This window comes from Saccostrea cucullata, unplaced genomic scaffold (genome assembly GCF_032062105.1).
Source record: "Saccostrea cucullata isolate Sc308-1 unplaced genomic scaffold, CSIRO_AGI_Scuc_v1 ctg16996, whole genome shotgun sequence".
NCBI classification, from domain to species: Eukaryota; Metazoa; Mollusca; class Bivalvia; order Ostreida; family Ostreidae; genus Saccostrea; species Saccostrea cuccullata.
Window position 1 is genome coordinate 1125 of NW_026934190.1, and position 9749 is coordinate 10873.

Below are 9749 nucleotides of genomic sequence, written 5' to 3' on the forward strand. Positions count from 1 at the left end.
TCAATCCATGAGCTTTTACAGTTAAACAATTACATTGATTAACAATCGCTTCTGCCTCACTGTGAAGTAAATCACTTTGTATCTCCCTGAGACTCATGATGTAAAATGAATCTATATTGATGTAAACCAATAGTAGCTGGTGTCAGATTTTCCCGATTCGCACTTTAACAGCAGTTTAAGATATACCCTTGGTTGTCATAGGTATGGGAAGAAACGTACAATTGACAGTAAAAAAAACGGAATATAAAAAGGGTTCTTGTAAGTTAAATGGACGACCTTTGCAAGGGAAAATTCAGCCCAGGGCCCGGTTGTTCAAAAGACTTAAATTTAACAAAGTGTTTTCTCCGAGTTAATAATCTACAAGATTAACTGTTGTTCAAAATTGTGTTTGTGTTAACAAGGTGTTAAATCAGTGTTAAACTTAATCCACCTAGGTTAGGTAGGTAGGTTAAGAAGTTAAAACCTTGATTAAATATGGCCGCCAACTTTCATATTCACCCGCCTGGACCCAGAAAACAGCGTATTTTTCGACTCCACACGAAATTAGAAGGTTGGACTGACGCTGAATTAAGAAGAAAGTACCGCTTTAGTTAGCATGGCATCAAATTTATCGGCAATGTCATAAAACATGACTTGGAAAGATCCACCAAGAGGAAATGTGCGCTTAGCGAAGACTTCAACAGATTTAAAACATTATCATTTAATAGATGGGAAAACAATTCACAACCTGAATAAAAGAAAATATTGACTATACTATTATCAGACATAGCGACGATGCACCTCAACTCTTTGTAAGAGTAGATGCTACAAAGAAGAAAAATTTAATCCCATTTTAATTTACAAACAACAAAATGTAGAATGACAGCGAACTTGATATTCAATCAAGAAGACATCATTTTAGCAATAAAGACAAAACAACAGGCTAAAATGTGTGAAAAGTTTGCACTTTTAATTCTTTGTATTGATTCTACGTTCAAATTAATATGTAACTACACTTTATAATTACACTTTTGGTTCCTGAAGAATTTAGGCATGGTTACCCCGTAGCATTGTGCATCAAGTAAAGAAAATGAACAAGTCATTACTCGTTTTAAGTGCTGTCAAAACCAAGTCCCCACAAACAACAGTTAACATTCTACTGATAGATGAAGATAATGCTGGATGGAGTGCTGCAAAAAAATATTTTGACCTGATTTACAACATTTCCTTTGCATTTGACATATACATAAAAGCTGGCGATTGAAAGTTCAACAGCATCAAAGGCAAGGAGCAGCATCAAAGATTTATTGTTTGTTATGTGCTGCAATGGATGCCTAGTCAGAGTCAATCTATAATAAGTATTCAGATGTATTGGATCAAAGATTCTCCGATATTAATCCAGCTTTATTTAAATATGTCAATAATTTTTATTCAACTAGAAAAGAAAAATGGGCAATGTGTTTTAGAAATTGTGAATATGCTAAAGTTAATACGAATAGTTTCTAGAAAGTTTCCATAATCAGTTAAAAACAGTTTACTTTGAAGGGAAAAGAAACCGTAGAATAGATGTCCTTTTAGAAACATTACTTCAGATTGAGAACAACTTATATTTCAAACATTGAGCATCGAAAAAATTTAGTTTGTTTTCTAAAGAAAATATTAAGACTTTTGAGAGTCGACAAAGTAGTTTCGACATATGCGATTCTGCAGTTTGCCAAATTGACGAAAACACGTTTTCATTCTCAAAACAATTTGTATACAATTTTTATAAACGCACAAAAATGTTCTGAAAATTATTGCTACACAAAATGTAAAAAAAATTACCATGCTTAGATTTCTGCAGACATATTCTAACATGCGTTTGTCATGACTTTGAAGAAGGGAATATTTATGAAAATATGCACAAGGTCATTTCTTTAGTTATTAAAGACACCTTAATACAACCCCTTTAGATAAAAAAAAATGTCTCTGTTGAAAAGAATAAGGACAAGGTCATCGGTACGCCATTGGAGAAAAGACGCGCATTTCTGAAATCTCCAATGATGCAAAAATTCAGGTATACAAGGAAAATGGACAAAATTATGTCCCAAATAAAGAATGGTCCCTTGTTCAACAACATAGTCTCAATAACGTATAATCTCTGTCCTAGATTGCATTACATCTGCCAATGATGAATGTGAACTCTTTCTAACTCCCTTTAATAGTTTTTGCTGACTGCAAAAAATAGCATCAAAGGGTAACAATGTCTTGAAGCCACATTTTAAGTCCACTACTAAGAATCCGGCTGGGAAGAGAGAAGATCCTTTGAGGAAACCCTCACAACAAGAAAAAGATAATGTCCTAGAACCAGTTGAACGGCTTCGGCACCATATCACCAATGGAGACATCTGTATACCAATGAACCCCCTGTTTTACCATCATAAACACACGTTTCAGTCATAAATCTTAATGATCCCGAAGGTCTACCTTCCTGGTATATGATTCCTCCATCACTTTATGGTAGGAGGATAACAGTTGTCAGAAGTGATGGGGAAAAACAAAGTTTAAATTCACAGGTGGACAACACCATACAAATCAGAAAAGAGAACTATATAATTTCATAAGAATATGTTACCTACGTTCCATGGTCATGGCTATATACATGTAATAATAGTATCTGTATGGAAAGGGATTTGTAGACTCCTATTTAGGGCTTAGCTGTTCTTAGACATAGAAAAGGTTCAGTCTCCATCCAACATTTCAGTCGTGTTATATTTATTAATGTTTTCTCTTATTTTTTGTTAGATATACTTTCAATGTGTCATAAATACACTAAATGTATGCTTAAATAATTTATAATTAGTTTATTCACTAAAGAAGTTAAAATCAATATCATGATTTTAAATGAGTAAGAATATAACTATAAAACTAATTAATTTTACAACTTTAAATTCAGTTAAAGCAATGTTGAGAACTCCAACTGGCATCAAGTCAGTCCAGTAGTAGATTGACAATGGTAGAGGAGTCAAGTTGAATTTTGTCTACCTTTTAATAATTGATATAATTATTAATATTAATCTCGTATGTATTTTTTGTTACTGCAGGAATATAATTTACATAGGCCGAAACTTTCCTGGTTGTGTCAATTTTTTTCGAAACTTATTGCCCTGCACAAAAATGATCTCACAATGAATGTGAAGTTATATTAAAATATTGAAGACAGATGTTTGTTACAAATGAGAATGAGCATTATGTCATTGTATCAAAGATTCTGAAAAGTACTCATCAAATTTCATTCAGTGATAAGAAAGAAGTTTCGGATAAAAGATATGTTCGCCATCGCGTAACAGACGAAAGGAAATACAGATAGAGGACGGACAATACATAATAAAACCCGTATAAAACCCTATATTCATCTCGACCCGATTGGTATGGTTATGTAGAAAGCAACATTACTATAAATATATTCATAATAAATAAGATTTGACATATTTTTAAACAGACAAACAAAGGGTTATTCTTGAGGCACAGGATAAAGAAGACGCAAACTAGATCAATGTAAGCAATGGCATGGCTCCTCTTATATGCAAACAACTATGGCGAAAAGATACCTTCACAGATCCATCTTTCCCCATGTTCCGCAAAGCAGCATGTTAACGAAACCAAGGTCGAGGAGACCGGAGAAGGTTCTGACCGACCGATTTCGCAGAGCCACTTTTGACGCTTATGGAGAATTGAAGCGCCACACATTGCAATTCCAAAAAATATCTGTGTATAATGAATTAAGAACAATGGCAGAGAACGATTATAAGCATTATTCTCAGACAAGTCACAACTTCCACATATTCAAGTTGTCGTTATAGGCTCATACTAGCCTATAGTAGAGAAATTGTGTTCACCTATCGCTGAAATCATTTTTGGCGGAAAACAATAATTGCAGTAAATTGTGAAATAATGTAATGCAGACAAGTTCAATAGTTTTGTAACACAATATGGTTATTAATTTTTATATTCACCAGTACATATGTCATAATTACAATGTATAAATTTAAAGAATAAAGTTATTCACAACATTCCGATATCCTAGATACATACATATATGCGTGTTAAAATTCCAGCAAATGGACGCACGACCAAAGAGGAAAAGAATAAATGTCAAGATTTGCAGTCTTCCACAAAGAAGAAGGAAGCTGAGAGGAAAAGAGTATCAATCAAAACAGGGGTGGCAAAAAGACTGGGAGAAGAGGGTAGGCTTTATATTCCTAAAAGGGCTGTTATTTTTTTTTTTTTTTTTTTGCAACTGATTCAAAAGTTAACTTGTTACATACAAAATATTTGTCAAATTTTATATGAATTGTCACCGTCTTCCAGTGTGGAAAAAAGTAAATTCAATATATCCCACCTCTGTTATTTTTTCCCGTGAAATCCTGCCTTACGATTGATTGAAATTTGTCACGTGGTGTGTAGGGATTGAGGTGGGAGAAGTTATTATCTGTAAACTATTTACACTAATGCAAACAGGCAACATTCATTTAAATAATTAATTTCATTGCTTATCTTCTTTAAAATTAACAGGGCAACAAATTTTCAAAGTGTATATTCGCACCGAAATCAGAATCCGTCTCGGAGAAACCAGAGACAGTAGAGAGCAAGACGTTCTAAAGGAGAAAAGATAACGAAACAGTAAGCAAGTTGAATTTAACATAGAAGTATGAAAATGTATGTTTAACTCATTTTCCATCATTTATCAAGGTGTTTTAATATAAAATAAATATTTTTTTGTTATTTGCATCACATCTTCCTTTATATACGTACATTCACCCTAACACACTCTCACACATACACTTAATTAAAATTAGAGAGGAGGACGTATTATCAACACCAAGTGAATGTCAGACTGCATCCAGAGAAATATTTATCCATAATTATCGACGGAATGGATCAGAGTAAAACTGCTACTCCTCATTTTTTCAGCCTCGAAATTCACATCCTCTATTAACTATCAACTTAGTTGGGTTATTTTTTAGGTCATTGGAATTTACGGTTTCTTTGACCTCTTGGAATATAGGGAATATTTACAAGACTGGTGCTATCAGAAAAGAACTATCTTTCCTAAACTATCTTCAACAAAGTCTTTATTGTATCAACCAGTACCTGATGCAGTTTGGGTCGAGTGGGGGCCTGTCCTTAATTTCTCTTTCTATCCTTAACAAAATAGGTCATAGACAAGGTCACTGACTCTGTTATCAATTGAAAAAGCTTTAAGAATGCATACCAAATATGAGGTCTCTATTCCTCATATTTCAAATACTCCATGGATCTATAGATCCGGGCGTATAATAATTGTTTTGACAATTCGTTTTAGCCGGCCTTATTGCTCAAAGAGCAGAGTAATTGCCGGCTTATGCGATCCTGTTCAACACAGGATGTCAACCCCATAGTCGCCATTTTAAAGTTACGTGTAAAAATATAGTTCTTACTCTTAACCGCTTTTGAGATAATACAAACGCTTTATAAAGCAATAAAAATGATAAAACGAATTTTTGTCTAAATAAATAAACATATTTAGTAACCTTTGAAAACTTTAGACTTAACTCATAGTTCATTAGTGTAGGGATTTTTGATAACCAGTGTTACATGTATCTTGGTTCTCTACACATACGAAGAAAAGCAGGAGAAGGAACCAGACTGACCTGTCTGTTTACATTCAGCTGCAATATCGCATTAATTCTGATTCTGACAAAATAAATCGGACCATGGTATTAGGATCAAAACTCACTGTCAGTGTCTCATCATTTACATTGATAGTTTTAAAATGTATTTTTTCTTCAGAATTTTAAATCTGATATTCTTTTTTATCTGTTAATACAATTTAAACGTATGATTCCTGTACGAAATTCAATAATTCTACTCTGTAAATTAGCCCGGCTCTCTGTGCTTCTGAGAACTTTGATTTCCGAATTACACCCCACGCAACTAGTTGCGGGAGGTATAATGTATTTACCCGTCCGTCAGTCAGTCCGTCCTCTTTTTTTGTCAGCGCAACTCCTCATAAACGGCAGCACAGAATTTCGTCAAACTTTGCAGGTATTTAGGACACAATGTGTAGATGTGCATATTACCAGGAGATTCCGATTCCTTATTTTTTCCGGGAATTTCCACACCTTATAACTTAGGCATTTGGCCATACCTTGAATATAGAGATGAACAGTTTGTCAGTGCAACTCGGGGGGGGGGGGGGGGGGTATGTGAGATAGCTCACTTTTTCTTTATTTCGAGCTATTCCACGAACTTGACCCTCTCCATCTTGCAGAGTATATTCTATTGTTTGAGGGAATAGATGCCCAACGTTTTGTATTACTCTGAACTGCGCCAGAGAAAACAAAGATAGGTAAACAATCTGATTTTTTTTTCTTGTAATTTTCAAAACCCCAGTACGGTCCTTTTTCCAAATCGGAAGTCTCTGATCTGTTCCGGATCAGAAACCCGTTCCCTTTCGGGAGGAGCGGATCAGGAACTCCCAACTTTGGAAGATGCAGTATGGTTGGAAGCCGTAGTAGTATAAGCAGCCTAGCCGGGGCGGAAGTGACATCATAACCGGAAGTGGTTGAACCGGAAGCGGAAGTGGGCTAACCGGAAGTGGGCTAGCCGGGAGCGGAAGTGGTCTAGCGGAAGTGGGCCCTAGCGGAAGTGGGCTAGCCAGAAATGTCCTAGCCGGAAGCAGGCTGGATGACCGGGTCAACTGAGTGCATCCCCTGGGGGATAGCCGGATCAACTCAGTACAGTCCCCCCTGGGGGATAGCTGGGTCAGGAGAGTGTAGATTTGGGGGGATAGGTGGGTTAATTCATTACATATAGTCCCCCCTTAAATACTGGGTGTTTACACTGTTTATGCTAAACTATACAGGTAAATGCGCCGTGTGCAAAAAAACATTACAAGAATGTGATTATGACGTCACGCATTCATTCACAGTCTAGCTTCATTTTTTGAAAACCTCATTACCAAGAAACAAAAGTGAAACTAACCCTATTGTCTCTCAACCCTATCCCCTAACCGTAACTATCCCTAATTTCCCCTTAGGCCTCTATCCCTAACCCCTTTTAACCCTAACCTATTTCCCTTAAATACAGGGGGGGGGGGCGCTTACACTATGTTTATACTGTGTTTACATTATACACTACGCTGCTACTACGATTCATAACGCTGCTACTACGATTTTGGCAACGATTCAAAAGAATGTCATTATGACGTCACGCTTCACAGTCTAGACGGTCTAGCCAGCCAGCCGGTTCAAACTGGATTTCCTCAAAAGCAATAACACTAACACAGATTTTTGATTTTTTTCCAATTTTTATTCAGAATGAAAAAAAATACATACATTTACATTTTCTGTTTCTTCTGTCCCTTCTCACTGGTCAGGGGTAGTTTCCTTTTGGTTTCCCTAGGTTTTCTGTCTATGTCTTTTACCAATACATAGCATGGCTCCATCTGTTTCTTACTCTCTCCTGATCCCCGCGGGTATGTTAAGGCAGCACATGGACCAGAAATCGGCGAATTAAGACTTTTTTATAATTATGTAACGCTAATAAAGCGGAAAAGTCAAGCATAAAACTTTTGCTATAAATATGCATTCTACAGACTTCAATGGGACTTGTACTACATGAAGCACTTCACCACGACGTCACCACGTGACGTCTATAATTAGAAAATATGCCTTAATGAAAAAGTGAAAAGTTTAACACTACCGCGGGGATAATTAATTTCAATTTGTAATAATAATTATGTAAAAACATCTCTGTACCATGAAAAGTGCTGCTAGAATCCGACTGTCCTATCACAAAATAATTATTCACCACTTTCTGACGAAACCTTCCCAAAATTTTTACATTTAGTTCATAACATTGGAAAAAATGCATTAATTCCCGTAAACCATACGATTCTAGCAGCACTTTTCAAAAACAAGAGAATAAGAACTTTAGATAGAAACAAAAATTAAGTTTCAAAGTGTGCGGGGTAGTGTTGAACTTTTGCATCTTATTTGTTACGAACGACAGAGGAAAGGCTGATCGGCAAGTAAACACCCTCCCTGCTTTAATGCTACGAAGAAATTGTTGAAGTATATTACCATACCTTATTCATAAGCTTTATTCCCACATGAATCGCATATGATATTCATTCTAAATGCTTTTAAACTCCGATTTCTTGTGTTTGTTTACATGAATTTTCGTTGCGTTTCACTTTCACTCTGCTACTGCATGATCAACAGTTATGACGTCACGGGTTTGGTATTTAACCCCTGTGATAAATACAGAGACCCAGAAACGTCAAAATTCTGTTTGTATATATGCCTCTGCATATTTTGATTAATTTTTACGACCTCAAATCAATCTTTGATATGGATTATAAGAAATTGTTATCTCTAAACTTCACGTCATATAGCTTACTATGTCGTCATATCGTATAGGTAGGTTGAATAATTGGTTGTAACCTTAACCTACCTGCGCCCCTGGTCCTTCTTCTTTTTTCTGGTCAGTGTTTCCTACCTCCCCTCTCATTTTTGTCTCTTTCCCCGTGAATGACTTGGTAATTGGTGATAATAGGCCACTAATGTAACAAAATCCACTGCTGTTGTAACATTTCAGTTTATCCAGCTTGTTTTCAAGATCACTCACCTTGGTGTTCAATTTATTTACTTTGTTATCCACATCATTCATCTTGGTGTTCATTTGGTTCATCTTGTTATCCAGAGCAGATAGCATGTTCACAATTCCGTCCAAAGTGGTGTTTAAAATGCTCATATCTTCTTTATTCATGTCTTCAGGAAAATTATACATGTCCAAATTTAAATCCAAATCCACTGCATCCTTTATTATCTCTGTCATGGGAGCTCCTACATATCCTTCAGGTGTTACATAATACTTGGAATTTTCTGAAGTATTCATCCTTGCTTTCTATTTTCACCTGTGTTCTTTTTTCAAAATGATATAATGAGCCTAGGGTACTCCCAGCTCCGCTTTATATACCTGCTATGAGCCGTGTGCACCTTTTTACCTGGGCTTTATATACCTGTTATATCATCTGTAAAGGACCGTGTGCAAAAAACTTAGGGGCCGTGTGCACTTTTAACCTGCGTTTTCTATACCTGTTGCATCACCTGTAAGGGGTTCGTGTGCAAAAGAAATATACTTTTTACCTACGTTTTCTACAAGGGTATAAACATGAGAATAAAAACGTAAAAAGTTAATTTTTTTTACTGTGGCAGGACATAGATGCGATGGAGAAAGTATGTATTCAATACGAAATACCTGGGAAATTTCACATAGGGTTAAGAAATCCGTGACTTTTTAATACCAAAACCTCAATCAAATCTACGAATTACTAGCTCCCCTTAACCCCCCCCCCCCCCCCCCCTAGAAATCCTTGGGATGCAATGAATAGCAGATTGAAATACTATTTTAGAGGAGAATTTTACAGTTAAGAAATTTTTTTCTTTAGTTTTTAAGAAATGAAATAAAAATCATGTAAATATCACTGTTATGTTTATTATATGACGTCATATATACACTCGGGTTCGGCGTTTCTCCACTTCAATTTTGCTTTGTCACGGTGGTGGAGCTCTTTTTTGATCACATGACCAAAAGCGATTTTTTTGTGTTAGCCAATCACATTTAATCACGTGATTGATTTGTTGATGTTTTGCCGCGATTGAACTATCGTCTGCTATTGTGTATAAATACAGCCCCTCCGTGGTTTCAGTATCATTCCTTCCTGACTGATTATTATTATAAGA

General features: G+C 35.8%; 1 protein-coding gene across 1 annotated transcript; it reads left to right on the top strand.

Annotated features, from left to right (window-relative positions):
- The first annotated feature begins 474 nt into the window (after window positions 1–474).
- On the top strand, window positions 475–2582 carry LOC134240103 (uncharacterized). Its single transcript, XM_062722204.1, has 3 exons — window positions 475–550; window positions 1486–1584; window positions 2416–2582. The coding sequence occupies exons 1-3, from the start codon at window positions 475–477 to the stop codon at window positions 2580–2582; spliced, it is 342 nt and encodes a 113-aa protein (XP_062578188.1).
- Window positions 2583–9749: the final 7167 nt, after the last annotated feature.